This window comes from Citrus sinensis, chromosome 1 (assembly GCF_022201045.2).
Source record: "Citrus sinensis cultivar Valencia sweet orange chromosome 1, DVS_A1.0, whole genome shotgun sequence".
Lineage (NCBI taxonomy): Eukaryota > Viridiplantae > Streptophyta > Magnoliopsida > Sapindales > Rutaceae > Citrus > Citrus sinensis.
The window spans coordinates 3,042,824-3,065,973 of NC_068556.1; the positions used below are offsets into that span (position 1 = coordinate 3,042,824).

Here is a 23,150-nt window from a genome sequence, read left to right on the forward strand (position 1 = left end):
TGATAGATGAAACTTTTTATCATGTCAAATAATAAAAGTAACCACGTCAAATCTGCATATTTATCAAACAATACTAGTCATTGGGGATTGTGAAAACCTGCAGACTCTGGCCTCAGTATAGACCAAACCAGGCTTGCAAAAGTACCCTTTGCTTGGGCTACAATGTCTATCTTCTGAACAAATACACTGCCCCTCCAAGGCACATCCATCGAATTTAGCAGCTTCGGTTCCAAACAATATCTCATCAGACCATTCGCTGGAGAACATATTTTGTGGATCCATTTGATTCTTCGCAGCAAGAAACCTGCTAAAGTTTGCATACTTTTGCTGCACATTCAGGAATGCCAATTTCCTATTCTTAGCCCAATGTGGCCTTGCCCCATACTTGAAGAATGCCATTTGCTCAACTTCTTCCCACACATCTTGATTCAATCTTGGGGTTGAAGCGTCATCGGCCCGATAATAGTTATAATCAACAACTATTGAATCCTCAGATTGCCCTAGATATGCACTTGAAGCTTTGATGAAACGTATCAAGAACCCATTGTAACTATCAACCCCGCAAAAATTTTCCGGTTTAAGGTCTCTCAGCTTCTTTACGTCTCTGATGAAATCTTTAAACTTGTTAGCAGGAAATATTGCAGTTGTTTCGTAAAAGAAGAGGCCATTGATTCTGGGATCCCACGCACAAGAGGTGTCAACTCTTCTTGAGTATAAACAAGCACCTGAAGTTTGCAATTTTCCTTGGCGACCCACTATAGGATAGCCTGTGAAGATTAGAGCATTGTTCTTGAATCCATTTGCTATTAGTTTCTTGAACCCCAGAACCGTAGCTGCTAGTGTGCACTTGCCATTTGCATTTTTGGCTGTCTCCAATGCTTTCTCTGCATTTTCATGATCAAATTAACAGCCAGCACATACACTATATATCAACTTTAATTAAGAGTTCTCCAGTACATTCACACATTTTAAAATGTAGGTCCCTTATAAATAGCCAAATTGATCTATCCTTAAATCTAAATTATAAAACATACATACAAAGGAAAAATTTTAATATTAATTTAAACATAAAATAGGTGCACCACATTATTATCTGTGCACCTATTCAATAAAATTTGGACACTTATACATGCACTTTAGAAATAGATCAATCATGAAACTAAGAAAAAAGAATTTTAGGTCACATGGGTTGACTTGATTAGGTAGTATTATTGAGACAATCTCATGTAAGATAAGCTATTACTTGTGACAGACGTTCCATATCATCTATATATGTGCTCATTTGATAAAATTTGAAGCTTACATATATATTTAAAAAGCGACTAATCATAGGGTAACTAAATTGAATGGTTCAATTTAGACCATCAGACTCTCTTGTACACTGTAAGATATTAAACAGAAGATGAATACTGGAACTTACCTGCAGCCCTAGTTGATTTGGAGATCAAAATAGAAGTGTCTTGAAAGCCAATGAAGTCATTTACTCCATCACCACGTGTATTTAAAGTAACTCTGTCGTCATATCTGTAAACAGCTGTACGTCTAGATGGGTACCACGTGATGTCCCCAAATTCATGTTTCTTTGCATGGTCCATGAATATATCTTCAATGTGAGCATCATCTGTGAAATTAAATGTTATGCTTCTTTTGAATCCCGGTTCCAGTGAGAGCTTTACCTGTAATTTGTTTCACATGCATATTTATTCAATCAATAAATCCACTAGGCAGTATTAATCATAACCATGTTCATTGATTCCTTTTTTTTTTTTTTTTTAACTTGGAAGCAAAGGTGTGTTTTTTAAAAAGCAAACTTTGAACACATGACATTGACTTTCAAAAAAAAAAAAGAAAAAGAAAAGAAAAAAGTATATTTGTAATTGTGGACATTGGTTGATTCCACTTTTAGAATGGTAATTAATTATCCTTTTGCCGGGTTATGCCTCATTTTGATTATTTACTCCCCATATTTTAAACATAATTTGGAAGGTAGGGATACTCCTATTATTAGTTACTTTTTTAAGTGGAAAAAAATAAAAATAAAAAGCCTAACATTCAATGAGGAATGATAAACATTTTGATCATTGCTCACTGTTTTTTTATTTTTAAAAATAACATTTAAATGGTAGAAGGACGGACAAAATATTTTAACATTATTTAAAAAATATAGGACAATATTGTATAAAAAAATTAATTCATTAAATGATAATTTATCCCTTTATAAAGCAACTATAATTATCTATACAATCCATAAAAACAGTATATTATAGTATCATCGTCAAATCCAAAACATAACACAACAAAAAATTTGTAAAAAAAAAAATAATAACTGACCTCAGAGATGACACCTAACAACCCCAACGAAACTTTTGCTGCATCAAGAAGAGGATCGTTAGCTTCAATTCTGATAATCTTGGCATACCCTTCGCTTTCTTTCGCCGGAACAACAAGACTCAGCCCAATAACGTGATCATGAACAGCCCCTCCTTTTCCCCACCACGAGCTTCCATGTGCCCCCGTACTTATCACTCCTCCAACGCTCACACCTTCCCAGTACGGCGCTGCCACTATGCTTAAATTCTCTTCTTCCACTCTATCAATCAATTGCCGCAACGGCACGCCGGCGTCTGCAGTCACGGTCAAATTGGCTACATCGATGTCAATATTGGAATCAAGCTTAGCTGTGCTTATGAGTAACGTGCTTTGTGACTGCGAACAAGGGCAGGCCAGTTTTGGTATTGTGTGCGAGAATTTGCTTACTGTTTTGACCTTAAGCTTGTTTTTATTTGCATGCGCCACGGCCAAACGGAGCTCCTCTTCGGTTGTTGGGTACGTTACATTTGAAACATGGCAATCTTTTCTGTCACCCCATGCACCGTACGCGTTTTTAAGGATGCAGCCGCCGGTTTGGTTGCATTGAACCGGCGGGGGCGGCGGCATGGCCTCGATCGTTGATAGTGAGCCCCATGTGATCACTACGTGCACGACGCCTATGAGGTTCCAGAAATAATTCATCTAGATATCTTTTGCTTTGGACTGTACGTGTTGGTTGTTGAGTTAGATGAATGGAAATTTATGAGACCATGTGTGAAGGCAGCAATGCTTTGAAGCCAAAAATGAGAGTTGCTTTGAACTCTAGAACAAGCTATTGGGGGCCTTGCGAACGACAATAATATTATTTATTTATTTATTTATGATAGTTATGTGTCATGATTGTTGATTTTTAGTGAATGTTTGTTCACATTGTAAAAGATTTACTTATACAAAATCAAATAAGTGGCCGAAACGAGTGGTGGGTTTCGAGAATTACATGCAACTCTTGTTTTTAATGTTGGGGCGGCGATAAAAAAGATTTGAACCAAAATTTCAGAGATCTGCAAAACGAAGCCAGCTAATGGTATCAATATCTCTAATATATCATGATTCTCAATATAATCAAGCCAGCTAATTATACCAATTCATTGTCAAAAGAGTTCTTTATTTGACTTTCAATCAATTAACATAACATAATAACAGCAGAGATACGCAAAAGCAATTTCTGTAATCAAAATTTTTGTATTAAATGGCAGATTATACACAAACATATATATAGTTATTGTTCTTTATAATTTGAATTTTCTATGATTTTATTTGGATTTTCTGCTGTCGTCGGTGCCTCCGAAAAAGACTCATTAGATCCTTACCATACAGAAATACAAAAAGTTCTAGGTGACAACATTACCACCATGTGTTAGCACGTAATGTTACCAAATTACATTCCACCACTTACATATTTATAGATCATTAATTTTAGAATAATGTAATTGAGTGGCCATTATGATGCCACATGAGACCTTTTCAATACCAATATGTTAATGTGATGCTTTCACCAATAATTAAAAAAAAAAGTTACAATTTATATTATACAAAAACAAAAATGACATTAAACAACAAAGAAGTTTTCGATCCTGCCATTCGATTTTTAAAATGTTAAGAAAAATTAAATAAATTTTAAATGATAACACATTTGAAAGGTCGGAGCACAGCATAGGCTCAAGACGAGGTCCGTGTTGCTTTGAGCAGATATTGTTATTGAATATGATGGATTATGCCTGATGCATGCAAGAATCAATGAAAATGACCCAAAAACATAATACATTGAGAAATTATCATACATAGAAATAACATTTTATTCTTAGTAGATAATTTATTTGAAGCACTATAATATGGACAAGAGTAATGATACAAATAATATTATATAAATTGATGTGACATATTATCATTGGTTGAATTAAATACACGATAGAATTCACGTGATTTATTTATATTTTTTTTAAGAAGTTAAATTTCAAAAACCAATAAAAAAATTTTAAAATTTTGGAATGACATTAAAATCTTTAATTAAACAAATAAAATAATGTATGAATAACATAACAAACTTATTAATGATATTATAATCAAGCAATAATATTTTGTAAATTTTGAAGCGGTCCAACAAGCTTGTTATTAAGCACGGCGCGACACAAATAGACTTGGCAAAATCCGGGTCCGGTCCGGGTTTTGGTGTTGCCCGGGACCGGACCGGATGAGAGAAATGCAAGCCCGGACCCGGGTTAAAACCCGGTTTTTCCGGGTGCGGTCCGGGCTTGAGCCCGGCACCTTCCGGGTCCGGGTTTTGATCCGGGTTTTTAAAACCCGCATGTGATAACTTCAATTTTTTTTCAATTTTTTTCTTTAATTTTTTTTTTCATTTCTCTAACAATGTAAATTTTAAAAAAGAAAATAATCAAATAAACTCATTCAATCTCAAACTTTAAAAAAGAAAATAGTCAAATACAAACATATAACACATTAACAATGCAAATTTTGCACAAATGATAAATAAAAATTATTTCAATCTACTTTCTAATACCTAAATTCATCTAATTTCTAACTTAAACTCATTCAATCTATATATAAAATAAATAAATTAAATTCAACAACACAATAAATTTAAATAACATCTAACATATCATAAATTCATAATTATATATTTATATATAATATATTTATTTTTTAAATTTATTAAAAAACCGGGTCCGGTCCGGGTTCCGGGTTTTTTGTGTTGAACCCGGACCCGGGCCCGGAAATGTCCGGGTTTGAGAATTTCAAACCCGGATCCGGTTTTTATATGCATGCGGTCCGGGTTTTGCCCGGACCGGATTGGCCGGGTCCGGGCCGGGTCCGGTCCGGGTGGGCTTTTTTGACACCCCTAGACACAAAGTTAAAAATGTTTTTAGGTCAATATAACCAAATTATTTTAATATTTTCATCTAAATTTTGGTGTGGTGATTCTCATTTATTGGATAATCAAATTATTTTTCTTGTAAAAATGATTAAGATTAAGATGATATTTATAAAATGTATCAAATGTTTATCATTATTAGCAAGAGTAGTTATTTTCTTTTCTCCTAGGCAATTTAAATGGTTTTCTAGGGCCCCGCTACTAATGAATATCCCTAATGTACGATAAACTCATTTTTTAAAAATTAAAACAATGAAAATGAATTCCTAAATTTAGATGATTAAGATTAAGATAATATTTATAAAATGTATCAAATATTTATCATTATTAGCAAGAGTTGCTATTTTCTCCTAGGCAGCTTAAATGGTTGTCTAAGGCCCCGCTACTGATGAATGTCCCTAATGTATGATAAACTCATTTTTTTAAAATTAAAACAATGAAAATGAATTCTTAAATTTAGAGTCAACTCAATTATTATTTTATATTCATTTATTGTATTATTGCATTACAACTATTTTTCCCTAAATGAACTACCCATTTCCTACAAAAATACCTATTTAACATTATAATTCATTGTTTTACTCCAAAAATATCTCAAATTAAAGTTAAAATTAATATTCTTGATCCCACAAAATCTCTATCTACTGTAAATTAATACGTTACAATTAAAACTTTATATATTTCTTTTGAACCTCTAACTTATTCGTTAATAAGTTTACTCCAAAAACAAAAGCACCATACACGTTCAACGCTTTTTTGTGCTTTTGGGGGGGGCGGGCGGGCGGGGGGATCTACATTAATGGTTTTCTCTACTTACTACTTACCAGCAAAAAAAAAAATTATTTCTCTACTGTTCATGATTGGTGGTAATTAAAGTCAAGGTTAATTTTAGGGTTTATTTTTCTCCGTCAATTGTTTAATTTATTCTTATTTTAAAAAAATCAAGTATTCGTAGGTTGTTATCTCTTAATTTTTTAACATGATGGAGTTTTAAATACTCTATTTCAAAAAAAAAATTAAACAGATTAACTATAGTATCGATTAAGATATATTAGTGAAATTCATAATATAAAAGTTATACATATAAAAAAGTTAGAAAAAATTATTTAAAATTAAAAATTTATTATGAAATTAATACATATATTTTTCACCAAATTTTTAAGAAGGTTTAACCTAAAATAATTTGCCCTAAGGCCCGCCTAAATTTGATTGAACTGCCCCTGTCTGTTAGCTGCAAGTGGACCAACAAAAATAATGCAATTGGGTCTCATCACTTCATCGTATGGTCCATCTCACTTTTTTTTTTTTTTTTTTGTAAGAGTAAAGCTTCTAACACTTATTTAAAACTCCTATTTTGATTATTAAAAAAAAAAGGTTACAGGAAAACACGAAAGATTATAATAAAATTTAATTAAATATTAATTTTTTATAATAAGATAAGAGGATTGATGATTTGCAAGTATAATTTTTTTTTAATTTAATTAAACTCATATTTATCTTATTATATTAAAAAAATTCTTATTCATTCCGTTTGTGTAATTTCTCTAGCAATAGAATTATGATTACAAAGGTGAGGTCTTATAAGAATTTTAAATGGGTGTGGAAAGCACTTCTCTCCTTATTAATTCGGCCGATTATGAATCATCATCTTCTTCTCGGGCCCATCAGGCGTCTCCAGTCAGGCTCAGGCAGTCACCGAAATCCTACAAGGCTACAACGATTTGCCCTGCGAATGTCGAACCCCACCACAGGTGAGTCTGTTACGCAACGACAGTTTCTTCAGAGTTCAGACCCACTCCTTTCAATTTTCAAATTTAAATGTCATTGGTGACTTTGATACATTAATAATCTTTTTTCTTGTAAATTGGACCTAGAGCAATAATTTGCTTTTTTTTTTTTGATTTAATGGTGATAATTATGAAGCATGTACTAAAAAGTAATAGAAATTATTATTCGTATACCATAAATTATTTTATTATTAAAAATATTATAATATTTTAAGAGTATATTAATCATTCACTTAAGTTGACAAAAATTACTTACCGACCACTAATTCGTCAGCTACCATTTGTAAGTAGTGACATCATAAGGATAATTTTATTTTTTTAAGATAGAAAAAACTTCTATAAAAAATAATATATTGTCTGCATAAAAACAACATGTCGTCCTATAAATAACTATAAAAACGACATGTCGTTTTTACACTATTATGTCATTTCACTTATGTGAAATTGAAACAAACATAAACTTCTTTCATGAGATAGTGACAATATTTATAAAATGTCCAGATTAATTTAGTTTATAGGAATTCTTTTTTCTGTTGTTTGGAGTTATACTTTATTTTACTTGAAATTCTTATTAAGTTAATGTATTATTGTAATATTTGTTTAATAGAGTAAATTTAAAATATATAAATGATAATTTTTCAAAAAGTAATAATAAGTTTATCAACATAAAAACATAAATAATAACATAACATTGTCTTAATTTTGATAATTTATAAGAGCCCACACAATAATATACGGTCATTAATCATCAACTACGAATCACAGCCGTTCATCTCATCCTGTGTCGTATCTGGTTGTCCGTACTCCTTAAGCGACTTCAGTAACTGGGTCCCTTTCCTCCTCCCTCGAGGAGTACAATTCCCTTGCAACGCCAGCTCAACTGCACGTGCCACCTCCTCCGGCGGTGCTGCCACCACTAGTTGATCGCCTCCGCCGTAAATCACGGCAAGAACGCTAATCGCATACTCCTTCCCCCTCCCCGCCATCTGCCCCATCATCGTGACCATCACGGGAACCGCGAGCGCATGCGCACGCGTCTCCTCCGCCCCTTCAGCCACCGTGCACATCAGCTCAAGCGCCGCCAACGCTCTCTCCCCCGCGGCCCCGTCCAGCTCCGCCACCACCTCAATAACCGCCCCAACGGCCCCCGCCTCCACCGCAACGCGGCGGTTGCTCTCCGCCAAGCATAGCGCTAGTAGAATTTTCGTCGCCGGTTTTGCCCCCGCTTTGTTTTTCAGATTACCAACCACACCGCGCATCAGCTCTGGCTGGCAAGCTTGATCCGACGGCGGGTTGGGTAAGAGCGAGCGTTCGAGTAAATATAGGGCGGCGAGCCGGTCGGAGTCTGAGCCGGAGCTGAGCTGGAGCTCGGCTAGGTGGAAGAGCTCTTGGAGGCTGGTGAAGGGAATGGGAGGTGGTAAAGGTTTAGGCGGGAGGTCAGGTTCGGGTTTCGGGTCGGTTCGGAACCGTGGGTGGAGTGGGGAAGTTGGGAGAGGGAATTTCCATTGGGTGAAGCTTTGGGAGGTGGACGAAGACGAAGACGAGGATTCTGGTTGATGTGGTGGCGGTGGAGGTGGAGGAGGAGGCGGAGGCGGAGGCGGGGGTTCTTCGGGAGTGAGAGGGAGAGGAGGGGAGTGTGAGTTGGTCGGGCTGAGTACGGATTGAGTGCAGTGGCAAAAGAAGCCACAAGAGAAAAGGGGACGTGGCTGGGTTTTGAGCTTCGGGTGGTGACTTTTCATTTGCTTGCCAGATCATTAAAATTATGGAGGTGAAATCTGAGGAGGAGGAGGATATTGTGCGTTTGAAGGTAGGTTAAGGTTATGCGTATGGGGTGCTCGTGACTCTGAAGATGCTGGTGACTGCAGGGTCCTTCAGTGAGACAGTACTACTGCCACTGCAGCAGTTGTTCGTTACAATAATAATTTAAATGGGTTTCATTTTCAATCAATGAAACATGATGTCCCATCCTGCATTCCTCCTCCTGCTGTACCAAGTTGATAATGATGGAGAGGCGATTATAGGCTGGCCACCGAGTAAAATTTACCCGCCGTGACACTGTAACTGTTACTCCAGAATGGCATTAGACTTACATGGCCGGTGGCCCAGTGTCGCAGTCGGGAAGATTGATTGATTGATACTCGCTTTTGAGGCAGCAGCTCATTTTAGTTGTCATGTTTGGCTGTCTGTATACATAATCCTCTGCTTCAGTTTTTAACTTTTCATTGAATTCATAAGGCTCTTAATTATTTTCGACTCATTGGTAATGGCTAGAATGATAGCATTGTTAGCCGAATTAACAGCATCATCAAATTCAAACCATTGCTTTAACAAGTAGGAACTGGCGGATCTAAAATAAATACTGCTTTTAGTCTTTGCAAAGCCAGATTTACAAAAGATTGAGGAAAAGACCTCTGGATTTAAATATTCCATTCCGAAGCTTGTGACCAAAAAAATTGCCTTTTCGAGTAAAATTGCTACAGTTTAAGATAACTTACAAGTCAGGAGTAAATCATCTGATCTAAATCAATTAAAGACCAACGTATGCCCCAAAAAAATAAAAAAGTTAGGGTACAAGGTTTGCTAGTAGTTGCTACAATTGAAACTATCTCACCTCCATTTCTCGCGAAGCTCTTTCTTCTCGGACAAAACCCATGTCACAAAGATCGCCGCAACAAGTGCAACTATTGTAAGGAGAAGTAGGGCATAACTAAAATCCTCTGTGAGTGAATCATAGGTTCTTGAGGGGGCTAGTCGAGTGTAGAAGAGATCCACACCATATGCAAAAACGAGCGTGGTTGATTCCAGCTTGGCAGGCACCGTCAGTATGCCTCGAAGACCTTCCACCTTGAGGGAATGTGTGACATAAGACTGCAGCAGCAATTATGAATCAATATGGATTAACAATCAGTGTTTTGTTGTACCAATCAGCATGTGCAGAATCATGTTATAAGAAGCAAAATTAGCATATCCTTGCAAGCAAAAACCAAACTTCAAAAACTTCCCTACACTTGATGCACGGACAACCGCTTGGTATGTGGTACATTTTCATACATATGATTTGATTCCATTGGATTGGTGCACACACCCCCAATGTACCATACTCTCAATGAAGAATAATTACTAACCTAATTGGGTATTTTCCTAACAAAATAACATGCTGAAGCAAAAAAATATGACGAGCAGGATGACAAACTCAAAAGTAACACAGCCAATCGTAAGCTCCAATTAAACACTCCCCACAGCTTGCAAATGCATCGCAAGGTTCAAGAATTGGTAAACATAGCATACCACAGTTCATTAAAGCAGCAGTGTATTAACTGTCATAACTGCTTCAGAAAAGAATATTGAATCAATAATCTCAAAGAGCTTGATAGTTGATGGGGTAGAACAATATGGCAACTGACCTGAGGAATGATTGGCAATGAATCTGCAAGAGGTATAATTCCTTCTTCTTTCTCAGCTTGAGTAGGGTTAATTGATCGGCGAGGATCCAGGAAACGCTTATCAAGTGCCAGAACCTATAAGATAGTTCAGAAAAGAAACGGAGCATCATTTCAAATATATCTATCAATCTTTGCAAAACAAAATAACAGCAAAAAAGTCTAATTATGTATTGAAAAAACAAAAAAAACCAACAACACAGAAAAATCTGGTTTTGCTAAAAAACTTAACTAACCTGATCACCAATTGTACCAATGAGAAGCTGCTTTGAGGTTATACCCTTGGCAGTTGATGTTACTGCAACTGCTTTCACTGAATGGGTGAAAAAGTAAGTCTGAGACTTAGTAGTAATCTCTGGTCGTGAATATGAAGAAACAGGTGCAGTAAGATTATGCTTCCCAAGAACAAGCTTCAAAACATCTTTGTTTTCCTGTGAGAATACTCAGTTAAAAAAAAGATGAATTCATACAATCAAAGATAACAAAAATGCTATAAGATTAAAGTTCATAGGCATACCGCCCTAGACTGGTCATAAATCTCAGTGACTGACATCTCATATCTGTGGGCTCTAAGATTGAAGTAGTGGTACACAACCCAGTTTTCACTCAAAACCTACACCCCAAAGAAAAAACAATTGAACCAATAAATCGTATACATATGAACAGGTAAATCAGAAAACAGGCAGCGAACTCACAGCATGGACAGGACCCTGTGCCCCATGATGAGTCATACGGTGCAATATTCGACCAGTTATAGTATCTATAAGATATACAACCAGCCATGCCTCGTCTGGATCAGCAGATCCAATATGACCACTGGCTTTTGGAGCAACAGTTGCTACGAAAAGCAAGTTTTTCGATATATATTTATACATTACATCCTGCTCTGATGTAACCTTTGCTTGAGTATGTACAACCTGGAGAACACGAAAATGGCGTTGGCATTTGCACATTTGACAAGAAAACCTTAAAACAAATAAAACAGTTTTAGACAATATACCTCATTCTGCTTTCTTGAAACAGCTGCAATGATCTTTTCTGACTCCATTGGAAATATAATTGACCACAAAACCCTGGTTTCAAAGCAGAAATCATCCAAAACCTCACCAGCGCATTTACTCTTTACTGCATGCCCTTTGATAATGCCATTATCAGCCTCAACAGAGTACCAGTATATATTTGAAAACTCTTGCTGAAAAATACTTATGGCTTCAGATGTTTTCGGGTATAAATGAATCCGCCTGTCATCATCCACCAGTAGGTGTAGACGCTGTTCAGTTGAATCTGTGAACGGCAGTGGCATAACTTGTACTGCCGAATGAACAAGATCGAATGAATTAAGCTCCTTTCCAGTGTAAGTATCAACAAAAGAAAGTATAGCTGGTGCTTTTGAACTAACTCCGCAGCGGCCAACGACAAGAACAGATGGATTCTCATCCATTGCATGATGATGAGGTGTCTGCCACTGATACAGATTCAGCTCAGTTGGAGAATCACATGCTTCTGACTTATGCAACAAGAGAGACCAAACAACCCGTCCATCTCCACTGTGTAAGGCAAAAATTTTCCTAGCTTTAGTGAGCACTATCAGCAACTTTCTAAAACCATTGTGGTCTCGGGTCATTTTGCTCTTCTCAGAACTTTTCAACCTAATAGCTTGTATGGCTGCCACATCCTCAGGGCTTGCAAGCATTAAGGTCCCCTTAAGCTTCAGCATGTGTCCCTTAGAACGACAGAAGAATGTCAAAATCCAAATGCAGAAGGAAATCAAGTCAAAGATATGCATGTTCAATTGGACTGAAGCATGACAGCAGTAAATGTATTATATTTGAAAATTGGACTGAAGCATGACAGCAGTAAGTGTATTATATTTGAAGACAATGATACTGCAAAGCCACTCTTCCAACCAGTTTATGCTTTACCAAGAAGACACATATTGTAGTAAGAATTTTGTCTGCTCCATACTACAATAAATTATGTGATGGCACGGAAATGGTGTACTTATCTTTGAATTGACTGAACAAATTAAAGATCAGATATGAAAACTATTAATTAACAATTTATTTAGAGTAAATGTAATCGGTGCTTCCTTTACCAACATGATCTCAATTTACCATTTCCAGAAACTCATACCTTAAGCCATTCAAAGAGGCTATGCTCCACTTTCGCAACTGATACACCTTCCTTCTCCACGGGGAGCTCTGATGTTGTCACATCTATTATTGAGGCAAGAGCATCTTCCCTATTCCAGACAATCTTACCTTGTTGCACCAGCAAAAGTGAATGATCTTCCATGACAATCAAAGCCCTAAATCCATGAGACCTGTCTGTCCTGAGGTAATTGTTTATGAAGACCTTATGGACAAGCCCTCTTTGGTGATCCATTTCAATGCTTTCTTGAACCAAATTATTGTTCCAGTCCTGACCAGGCTTCACTGTAATGTCAACCTTACTGCCTCCATGTTCAACCACAGCAAATGCTTCTTTACCCTCAGAGAATACAAGAGCATCACTAACAACTGTTTCATGATCAACTTTATGCACAACTTCCAACTTGTCTTCACTGGTCAGTCTTATAAATAGTTTGTAGTTATTGATCTTTACAGTAAACATTCCTGTCAGTGATGAAGGTAATATCTCCACCATCCCCGAAGAATCCTCACCAAGGTTTGATAAGTGTGTTTCTTGAAAGGCAATTTTCCTATTCTTAAAGCTTACTGTTACCAAAATTGACCGCGTGGTATCTAGAGTCACAAGTGTGTCACTTGAAACTAATGCAACATCTCCGACAAAACCACCAGAAAAGGCAGCAGTTTCATGATTCAGCAACTCCCCATTCATAGCATTGATTTGATATGCATGAAACTGAGAAGAACCAGCATATCCTACCACATATATTTGATCACTTTCATCAAGCTGAATTACCTGCTGAACCTCTACACTGCAAAAAGAGAGACCACAATGTATCAATAGCTCTCCGATGTTAAGAAAGTTTGACTAGAAAATAAATTTTTGATAGACAATATTCCAAATTAGACAAACCTTTCAGCTGCAAAATCCCTGGTCCAAAGAATTTCACCATCAATGCTTGAAACAGCATGGAGACACCCTTTACTGGAAACAAGGATCAGACTGTCCTTGTCAACTTTCAAATTTGTCTGCATAATGCAGCTTCAGTTAACCACATATTTAGTCAAAAATTGGCATGAATTGCTATAAAAGTCACAGAGCTGTGTAAATTACCCTGAGGAAGATTCAAGAGAATGAAAGGGAATTTCAAAAAGGGAGGAAATCAAGATAATATGAAAGGTGAAGCAAGACCAGTCCAATATAAGAGCTTTCTGTGATGTGGATAGTATGTAATTTTGTAAATGAAAAAATGATTTCAATTCAAGTTTGGAATTTTTTCTTTAAAAAGAGAGAGAGAGAGAGAGGTTAAAAACAAAACCACAAGCAGAAATTTGAAAGGTGTTCAATGTAGAATATTCCAGTTAATGTAACATGTCACTAGATGTTATTACTCACTGGCACCAATAACAACGGCTTTGAGTGCTTTGAACCCCGAAGAAAAGATTCCCACACCATCTGCCCATCAGGAAGATTCCATGCTCTTAAAGTACTTCCATCCGATGAAAGTGTGATGACATCTGAAAGAATTGAAAGAAACATTCAAGAATACTTCATCAATATATCTCGACTGGCCCCTTCTCTACTTAATGCCAAAAAGGGAAAAATATATGTACATATTCAAGGCTAACGAAATTCAAAAAGGTTAAAAAGGCCAATTACATATGATTATGTTTGTACTATGTAACCGAGTAAAATAAATGGGCACAAGACGGCAATTTCAGTATCATTGTCATTCGAAAAAGAACAAAAACATTTACTATTACGCGGATAATGCCTTATGTTGTCATTAAAAGAAATCCGGCATTAACCGACTAACTATGAGCACAAAAATCAAATTGTATCGACAGTTAATTACCATAAAACAAGAGTAGCAAACATAGATTTATTTTAAGCACATGATAAAAGCAATAATTCCACGTGCCATTACTCACATTTACCCAATGCGATATCAATTCCGTCAACAACATCATTGATCCCAAGAACATGTCTCCAAACTGCACAGCACCAGCCAATCCAATTTCGTTATTGTTAAAACTCAAAAAACACCTCGGTTACAACTCCATTCACGCATCACCAATTAACTCAAATACAATCAGAGGAGGAAAATAAACTAACAAATTTCTCCATGGCGAAGATCGAGCGACGCTATAACGTTCTCTTCAGTGGACACAACCACACGCTTTCTTCCGGTCTTTTGTGTGTGAAACACAGCGTGCTTCACTTTTCCGATGTACTGTTGATGCCTAAATTGATTATTATTGAAAAAAACAAAGAACAAATCAAAACGTCAACGTTTCATCGTTATACGCAATCGTTGAATAAATTTAATAAATAAACGGAGAAGAATTGATAGCTTACCAATCCATGAGACCGACTTGATCTTCGTAAAGCGATAAGCTAGGGATTGTACATGATGATAAAAATAGTAGAGTTAAAATTATGAACCTAATCGCCATGTTTGATGGCAATTGCTAATCTCTCTCTGCGTCTCCAGTGACGAGAGACGGATCTGAGAACACGAGGTGTTTAGTTTGTTATTATTTGAATCTGTAAGAAGAACCTGTGAGTGAACTGTGTTTCCTTTACATCAAAGCCGGCTTCTGGTTAAAAAATTAATAATAATTAAAACTTTAAAAAAAATTAATTCAACTTCTGAGATATTATAATAACCTCCCCTTATGTTTTGATAAACATCACTTATGGTCCAAGTTTCTGCAACGCAACTGAATACAAGCTATTGTTAGTTTGTTAAATAATTTGAATTTTGCTAATGATTCTTGAGAATTTATTCATTTGGGCTTACAAAGGAAACTTTTTTTTTTGTAATGTTAAGAATTCGTTTTTTGGGCTCTTTTTCCTTTTTATGGAAAAATTTAAGATTTTTGAGTTATTATTTTACAAAAAAAAGACGCGCACACACACATATATTTAGACTTTTATACCTAAAAAAAAAAGTGAGCCCAACATTAGTTTATTCATACTATGATAATATGGTAACCTAACATATTTTTGTATGAAACTCGTGTTCGTGCTGTCTATCCTACCACCTAATTTATATATTTTCATGAATGCAACATTCTTTATATGTAGCATTTTATATTCTTTTATAAATGTAGCATTCTTTATGAGTGTAGCGTTCTTTTTGAATTTTTGCTTTTTACAAAATAAGTTATTGTATTATTTCACCGTTCATAACAAAATCAGAAAACTATACATAACAGAAAGAAAATAACAAAAGCATATACAATTAATTGTGATAATTGCATAACTGTTACACAATTACCATTCCCTAATACTTTTTCCAATTATAAGGAAAAAAAAAATTATACTTTTTTTGAATACCTATATAAGAAAAGTATAAATTGTCCCACGTATTTTCATTAAACGTCAACATTATTTCATCAGTCATTATCAATTATAAAACGTATCTTTCATAGATTGCGTTGTATATAAAGGAAAATAAATAAACTCATCATCAGTAGAAGTGGCAACATTAGTGCCATCCAATGACACATTTGTACACTAATGACGAAATTTGACCAAATCAGTATGAGTATAATTCCCAACAATTGTAAATTGAGTCAAAACGTGGCGTTTGCTTTTTTGGTACAAATTTTATGTCGCCTCATCATTACAATCTTGGCTAATTTTGCTTTTTGTGGAAAGTGATTGAACACCAAAATTAAGCCTAATTATTCAAGCAAAATTACAAAATTAATAAATTTAATTATAGTTATTTTTAACGGAGGGAGATTATTAAATAGAGGTGGCCGTGCCGCACAGGTCTCAAAATCTCAACCATTGACCTCGGTTGTATACAAAATTCCATGAAACTGCCGGTGTCATAATCATCCAGACATAAAGCAAAACAAAAATCTACTGTTTTTTTTCTCTGTGTTGTTCGATTTATTGTATGTAAATGGAAGAGACTTTGGTAGTGTTATGAACTGTCACTTTCTCCATATATATATATATATTTTTATTTGTACGCTACTCAAAGACTCGATTTTAGATTCCAATACACTTTTCGAGCTCCTATATTTTTCGCTAGATTTGACAAAAGTTTCTGCCAAACTTTATGGGAAGATAGATCCCCAAACGGCGGCGTTTCTTCTAGGGGACAACACTGCGCTGTAGGTTCTGTCTCGTCCGTGCTGCTTTGCTCACAACGTTAAAAACCCATATGCAGTGCCCGGTAATATGTCTACGCATTTCGTTTGAAGTGGGATCTTTTGAGTGTTTTGCTCCAGAGTCTCGTCGTTTGGTTGATTTGAAGTAGCATTGATGGGTTTGTTTCTAAGTTCACCGTGAATTAAGTAAAAAACTTGACTGTAAGTTCTTCGATTCTTTACACATTGTTAAGATGAGGAGAAATTTGCATTTTTTGAGTATGAGCTTGTTCGAGATTTTGTAGTTATGGAATGCCATTGCATAGTTTTGATTTGATTAATTTATTAAGATAGTGAGAGATATTGAGTATTGAGATTGAATTGGATTTTGTTATAATGGCATCTATTAGACGGACCATGTCTCCAGTTCCGAGAGCAGGAACTTTCTTAAATGGGGAAGCTTGTCAAGTTGCTTCTCCTTTATCCAAGTCTTCATCGTGTACTCAGAACCACCCAGCATCCTCGGGTGGACTGCTATCTTATCTACACAGTTCGTTGGACTCTCAAGCTTTGATTTTTGGTGTTTCATCGCCAAGATCTTCGAGGCCTCTTGAGAGGGCAAGACCAAAGGCTCAAGTTTGGCGGAGAGCTCTATTTCATTTCTTGATTTGTTTTGTGGTTGGGGTGTTCATTGGACTCACACCTTTTGTTTCAATGAATTTGTCAACAAATCTCATGTCAAAGCAACAGGCACTCACCTTTGAGATGGTTTATGCTTTTGGCAATTCTCAAACATATGATGGTATGGCAAGAAACGTAACTGTAGATAATGACGGTATCAAGAATAATGCCACATTAGAGTCACAAGCAGAGATACGTGAATTAAGAGATGTGCTCTCGGATGATTACTCTGCTAACCAGTCACTTCCCCAAGATTCAGATTTGGTATCTCGGAAACTTATCATAATTGTGACCCCGACAGATGCTCAACCATTTCAAGCTTATTATCTAAACCGTTTGGCGCACACTTTAAGAATGGTCCAACCTCCTCTATTGTGGATAGTTGTAGAAATGACATCCCAATCTGAGGAAACTGCTGATGTACTTAGGAGAACAGGGGTTATGTACAGGCACCTTGTATGCAAAAAAAATTTAACTGATGTGAAGGATACAAGAGTCCACCAGAGGAATGTGGCACTGTCTCACATTGAAAATCACCATCTGGATGGGATTGTCTACTTTGCGGATGAAAATAACATCTATTTAACTGATCTTTTTGAGGAACTAAGACAGATCAGGTATGCTGATTTTTACTTGTCAGTGATGGTTAACTGTCTTTGGATTGATTGACTTTAACCTTCAATATAATCATTATTGTTATTGGTAGGTGAAATAATTTTAGAGCTACAATATCTTGGTTCTATATTAATTAGATTCTATAATATGAATACTCAGCTCTAGTGGCAAATCTATCTGAACTCGTTCGACATGTTTGTTTGATTTATAAGTTATCAGAAATGATATGAGTCTTTCCTTTTCATATTCTTCTAATTAATCATGTGTTGTCCACATGTTTCAAAGCCATGGGTCCCTTTTTTGTTTTGTTTTGTTTTTGTTTATGTCTTTTTCTGTCTTTTTTTTTTTATATATATATCTTTATTTTGGCATGGTTCCTAGCTAAGCACACTCCGCTTACGGCACTTGCTTATTGGTTTTAGGTTCTACAGCAATGATATGACAGATGGATTGTTAGTGTGCTTTCAACGCATACACTAGTAATAAATATATTTTCCTCTGTACATCATTTATTTTGGACTTGCAGGCGGTTTGGAACATGGACAGTGGCCAAACTATCAGAAAACAAAATGGATACAATCTTGGAGGGCCCTATTTGTAATGGAACTCGAGTCATTGGATGGCATGTAAATGAACCAAGAGAGAGATTCCGGAGATTCCACGCTGAAATGTCGGGATTCGCCTTCAACAGTACAATACTCTGGGATCCAAAGCGATGGCATCGACCAACCCTTGAACCTATTAGGCAGGTCGTTACAGTCAAGGATGGTTTCCAAGTTAGTGTCTCTTCATTCATCTTTGGCTGCTCATCATCCTCATTGTTTTCGGTAAAATGACACCATTTAATGAGACAAATAAAAAGAGATCAAGCTATAATGATAGACGAGTATTATGTTAAAGCAACAATATCCTTTTTATTACAAGTAATTTATCAAGAAACTCAATAACTTGCTACGACAGTTTCTGGCTCACCAGTTTGATGTCTGTGGCATGAATTAATTCACTAATGACTTAGATTTTATAAGAGGTAACAGATTTCCTTAAAAGGAAAGTTGTGGCCAATTATTCAGTATCATTTCTGTTAATAAACTTTTATCTTGCACTCATCTTTGCGGAAATGAAAAGAGGCAGGGAGTGAGTATATTTCCAAACAATTCTGTTTTTGGAAAGTTGATGAGCTTATCTCCTTAGCTTATTAGTCAGTAGTGTCTAGAAGCTAGAGTGAAACTTTTCCTTCCATGAAAGGAAATATTTAGATTACGGTATCTTTGTAGGCTCTGAAGGGCTACTCTGACACATGTCGCTCTACTTACAGCACCCTTTGGATTGACTCAACTAGTAAGTTAATTAGTTTCATATACAGGCGAGCACATTTGTTGAACAGATAGTGGAAGATGAGAGCCAAATGGAGGGTTTGCTGGAGGAGTGCTCCAGAATCATGGCATGGCTTCTTCCTCTTGAGTCTTCTAATGCCTTCTATCCTCAGAAATGGTTCTTGAAGAATAATCTTGATGTCATGGCCCCACTTGCAAGAAGTTCTTGATGTGAAAGGGATCAATTGAGTGGTAAATGGCAAATTCTTCGACTTTTTTTTTTTTTTTTTGGTTTCTGTTTACTATTACACTATTCTCGAGTAGTTGAATTTCATAATTGTTCATATATTTTCGTTTCCTAGATGTTTAATTGCCAAATGGAAACAAGAAATACTTCATGGACATGTCTATTTATATGCTATATCCCCTATTGCCACCTCTGTGGATTTGCATGTTGATTGCCTTTTAGTTTGTTCTGTAGGAGGAATCAATTGAGAAGCACAGTCATAGCACTGATGATCCAGGTAGTCGTTACAATGTACAACTTACCCCATATTTATGCAGATGCCTTGCTGAGATGTCGCGTTGATGTCAACATTTGGCTAGTTCATTTTCCTTCTTTGCCAAAACATCTGAAAGTGTTTGCAGAAAAAGCACACACATATTTCAGTACAGTTGCAAGGGTGATAGATCCTCTGCATTGACTGGTTTGTTTGAACAAATGAATTTTTGCAGAAGGATAGGGTGGTCGAACTGCAAACCGTCCCCAATTGTAACTTTGCATGGAAACTGTGTAATTGTTCAGTGCCGTCTCATTTTCTTGGTTTTAGCTGTTACTTTGTGTAAAACTGAAAGCGATTTAACCATTTATTTGGTGCTCTCAAGTGTTTACTTAGTAAATACGTATGCTGTCGCGGATGTGTCTTGGCAATGTATAGTGATAAGATTTTAAATCTTCATCAATAACCACAGAATTAGACTAATAATAAGACAGCATGTGTGTCTTGGCAATGTCCTGGCTTGCTCGAGCAACAATCCTGAAATTGCTAATACTAATAAGACATCTCCTTTCCGCGGTTAAGACCGTGTTAGCTACATTGCTTTACTTAGCTTTGACACATGATTATTTTGGTTCCTCTAGTCGTGGCACTGAACTCAAGCCTCAAGTCAAAAGTTTCATTCGCTAGCGATGCCCCATTGAAGAAAATGACACCAGTCGTACTGCATAACCCCTACTTTGAGAGACCAAAATTTGCCCTTAAAATAGTAGGGCCGTTATAAATTTGTCAAAATAACATGATGATAAAAGGTTAACAAAACACCCACTTGAGCGTCGATATGTCCGAGTGGTTAAGGAGACAGACTCGAAATCTGTTGGGCTTTGCCTGCGCAGGTTCGAATCCTGCTGTCGACGTCTTTTTTCTTTTTTTCATTTCCTTCACAGATTCTAATTCTTTGCATAGAATGAGGGCATGCATGTTACTTTATTCTCTTCTCTCCTTCCCATCGAAGTACTTTGATTCTCCACTCCAAGTTAACTAAGCAAAGCGTTTTAATTTCTCTGGTTAAGAAATTGATCATGGCACGGACACCAGCCACCAACTTAGACTTAATTCTTCTGGCGTTTCTTCATGGCACATTCATCGCGTGCGCTCTTCTCGTGGTTGTGCTCCTCCTCTTGATTGCCATGTTATTATCATTCTCTCTGTCAGTCGTCTCCATCGTTGTCATTGATTTGTACAGCCTCTCTTATTCGACACTTTCTTCCTATTTTCAAACCCTGGCGGCCAATCTTGAACTGGGTTTTGTTTTAATTCTCTGCGTGCTGACGAGTCAAGCCATTGCTGTTGTCTCCGCAGCACAGCCATGGTATCAGCGTACGACCTCCAATATTAAAGTAAAGGCCCGACGAGCCATGACCCGCTTCGATGCTCTGCTGCTGGTCATCACTCAACGATGTTGAACCTCTTCGATCGGTTCACGTAGCTTCTCCGTGCTGCCATCAGCTGCAGGTCGCGAGCTCTTTCAACAAAATTGGGAACCAACTGTTATCATTTTCTCTTATGTAACTAACTCTGTATACTTCATTTCTAATACTAATATATTTGCAGGCAAACCACTCCTATTTCGCTTGGTAATAGAATTAGCACGGATAATCGAAATATTTGTCTCTTTTTTACATTTGTTTTCTTCTTACAATGAAAAATGATTTCTCTTAGATGGTTTTAACATAGGGGCGAAGATTGTTGCAGCCCAGTAAATAAAAATAAAAATCTATAGATTTGAGAAAAAGAAGAAAAAAGATTTCTCAATAGTAAAGTTAAATTGTTAGAATAGACCTAAATAAAATGATGTGAAGGGGATGCTTGCCAATCAACTAATGAGTGATTTAGTAATTTACTAAGGGCTCGGATCAGGAGAATTAAAAATACCTTTGAAAAGTTAAAAAATAATTTTGTAAAAACCACTACATCCAAAAATAAATTTTGAAAATTAAGAAATGAGTAACTTTTTAAAAAAATTAATTTTAGATTAATTATAATTTCATATATATCTTCATATTATAAAAAAATTATATATAAATAAATTTTATTTGGTATTATGTTCATTTCAGTCATTTGTATCTTTACAGCAATTTAATAATAAGATTTATCAAACATATACAACTGTTTTTACATCTCAAAATACTTTTAAAAATAAATTTTATCAACCATTTAACTGATTTTCTTCATATATGATTATTTATACAGAATAGTTATAAACAATTATTTTAAAAGATATAACATTACAAAATTGACCCTAAGTTGGAAAAAAGAGAAAAGGAAAAAAATCTTTACAAATAAATGCATGAAATGTCATTTATATATTCAGAATATAAATTGTCTTCATAAAAGTTATAGGACTTGTCATTTAAAAATTCACTAAATAGATGACGTATTGTAAAATTTACAAAACACGTGTGACATGTGGTTCAATAAAATGATAACATGTTGTGCGTGTCTTGCTTCGGGGTGAAAAATGAATGACTTGTCGTTTAACACTTAAACATGTTGATGAAAAATAGAACATTTTAATGAATGTGTATGAAATATTGTTTATAATTGAGCATATCCATAACATCCTCCTCTCAGCTTATTTTTCAAAATAACGATTGAATTATTTTTAAAAATTTTAGTTTAATTATTTTGCATTGGTAAATAATAAATTGGTGTATATATAATACTAAATAATTTAAATTATTTATAGAAATATTTTTATGATACCAATTAAATATAACATTGTTACTTTGTATTTAGATTATTTGATAGATAAAAATAACTAAGTACCTAAATTTAATTTAATTTAATGAATGAAAAATATTCATAAAAAATAATGGAGATAAATAATGTTAATTTGAAGAAAGTAAAAAGATAAGAATAATAATAGCCTACTAGTGTACTGTGTTATCACGGGTTAGAGAGATTGGTAATCATATTAATTATTAAATTTTATTTAGATACGGGTGAAAATTAACTTTTAGATAGAGATATTTTAGACAATATCGTTTAATGATATAATTCAGACTTTTTAAATTAAGAAAAGAGTTAAAAAAAATTGATTTAATAACTTAATGACTGAAAAATATTATTAAGTTGAAAAAACAAAAAGACTTAATAAATTAACTGATTGAAATTAAGTGAAAAAAAAATAGCCCCTTACTATTTTTTACTATGGTTAGTAAGTATGAAAACCTAAAGATAAAATAAATAATTACTTAATGAATAATGATATTTGTAACAACATAAGTATGAAAAATAACACAAAAGTAAATTGTC

At 35.3% G+C, this 23,150-nt stretch overlaps 4 protein-coding genes and 1 non-coding gene across 8 annotated transcripts; 2 read left to right on the forward strand and 3 right to left on the reverse strand.

Annotated features, from left to right (window-relative positions):
* LOC102613738 (L-gulonolactone oxidase 3) lies at window positions 1-3,223 on the reverse strand. The gene is made up of 3 exons (XM_006476073.3): window positions 2,332-3,223; window positions 1,421-1,676; window positions 1-884 (listed from the first exon to the last, which is right to left on the reverse strand). The coding sequence occupies exons 1-3, from the start codon at window positions 3,010-3,012 to the stop codon at window positions 64-66; spliced, it is 1,758 nt and encodes a 585-aa protein (XP_006476136.1). The 5' UTR covers window positions 3,013-3,223; the 3' UTR covers window positions 1-63.
* Window positions 3,224-7,642: 4,419 nt separating this feature from the next.
* Window positions 7,643-9,086, reverse strand: LOC102616782 (U-box domain-containing protein 26). The gene has a single exon (XM_006476006.4). It carries the CDS (start codon window positions 8,784-8,786, stop codon window positions 7,800-7,802), a length of 987 nt encoding a protein of 328 aa, XP_006476069.1. The 5' UTR covers window positions 8,787-9,086; the 3' UTR covers window positions 7,643-7,799.
* Window positions 9,087-9,370: 284 nt separating this feature from the next.
* On the reverse strand, window positions 9,371-15,216 carry LOC102616493 (uncharacterized). Its single transcript, XM_006476005.4, has 12 exons — window positions 14,976-15,216; window positions 14,733-14,860; window positions 14,549-14,611; window positions 14,013-14,134; window positions 13,530-13,645; window positions 12,621-13,428; window positions 11,488-12,210; window positions 11,183-11,404; window positions 11,005-11,100; window positions 10,724-10,918; window positions 10,452-10,565; window positions 9,371-9,915 (listed from the first exon to the last, which is right to left on the reverse strand). Exons 1-12 carry the CDS (start codon window positions 15,071-15,073, stop codon window positions 9,655-9,657), a joined length of 2,946 nt encoding a protein of 981 aa, XP_006476068.1. The 5' UTR covers window positions 15,074-15,216; the 3' UTR covers window positions 9,371-9,654.
* Window positions 15,217-16,382: 1,166 nt separating this feature from the next.
* Window positions 16,383-20,219, forward strand: LOC102615799 (probable beta-1,4-xylosyltransferase IRX9H). 4 transcript variants are annotated; one of them, XM_025097955.2, is made up of 5 exons: window positions 16,383-16,948; window positions 17,137-18,024; window positions 18,549-18,798; window positions 19,386-19,587; window positions 19,805-20,219. In XM_025097955.2, exons 2-4 carry the CDS (start codon window positions 17,144-17,146, stop codon window positions 19,563-19,565), a joined length of 1,311 nt encoding a protein of 436 aa, XP_024953723.1. In that variant the 5' UTR covers window positions 16,383-16,948; window positions 17,137-17,143; the 3' UTR covers window positions 19,566-19,587; window positions 19,805-20,219. The 4 variants fall into 4 exon arrangements, with proteins under 4 accessions (XP_024953723.1, XP_006476065.1, XP_006476066.1 ...); XM_006476002.4 differs by having other exon boundaries at window positions 16,383-18,024; XM_006476003.4 differs by having other exon boundaries at window positions 16,383-18,024; window positions 19,817-20,219.
* Window positions 20,220-20,667: 448 nt separating this feature from the next.
* On the forward strand, window positions 20,668-20,749 carry TRNAS-CGA (transfer RNA serine (anticodon CGA)). Its single transcript has one exon. It is a non-coding gene; the product is annotated as a tRNA-Ser (tRNA).
* Window positions 20,750-23,150: the final 2,401 nt, after the last annotated feature.

Excerpts from the sequence above, each read along its gene's own strand:
- LOC102613738 (XM_006476073.3), bottom strand. The coding sequence starts at position 3,012 with ATGAATTATTTCTGGAACCTCATAGGCGTCGTGCACGTAGTGATCACA. Across the intron at positions 1,677-2,331 it reads TGTTAGGTGTCATCTCTGAG|GTAAAGCTCTCACTGGAACC; the intron begins GTCAGTTATTAT and ends AACAAATTACAG. Across the intron at positions 885-1,420 it reads CAAATCAACTAGGGCTGCAG|AGAAAGCATTGGAGACAGCC; the intron begins GTAAGTTCCAGT and ends ATGAAAATGCAG.
- LOC102616782 (XM_006476006.4), bottom strand. The coding sequence starts at position 8,786 with ATGAAAAGTCACCACCCGAAGCTCAAAACCCAGCCACGTCCCCTTTTC.
- LOC102616493 (XM_006476005.4), bottom strand. The coding sequence starts at position 15,073 with ATGGCGATTAGGTTCATAATTTTAACTCTACTATTTTTATCATCATGT. Across the intron at positions 14,135-14,548 it reads TGATATCGCATTGGGTAAAT|ATGTCATCACACTTTCATCG; the intron begins GTGAGTAATGGC and ends CAATTCTTTCAG. Across the intron at positions 11,101-11,182 it reads CACAGGGTCCTGTCCATGCT|GTTTTGAGTGAAAACTGGGT; the intron begins GTGAGTTCGCTG and ends TTTGGGGTGTAG.
- LOC102615799 (XM_006476002.4), top strand. The coding sequence starts at position 17,123 with ATGGCATCTATTAGACGGACCATGTCTCCAGTTCCGAGAGCAGGAACT. Across the intron at positions 18,025-18,548 it reads GAGGAACTAAGACAGATCAG|GCGGTTTGGAACATGGACAG; the intron begins GTATGCTGATTT and ends TTGGACTTGCAG. Across the intron at positions 18,799-19,385 it reads CAGTCAAGGATGGTTTCCAA|GCGAGCACATTTGTTGAACA; the intron begins GTTAGTGTCTCT and ends TTTCATATACAG.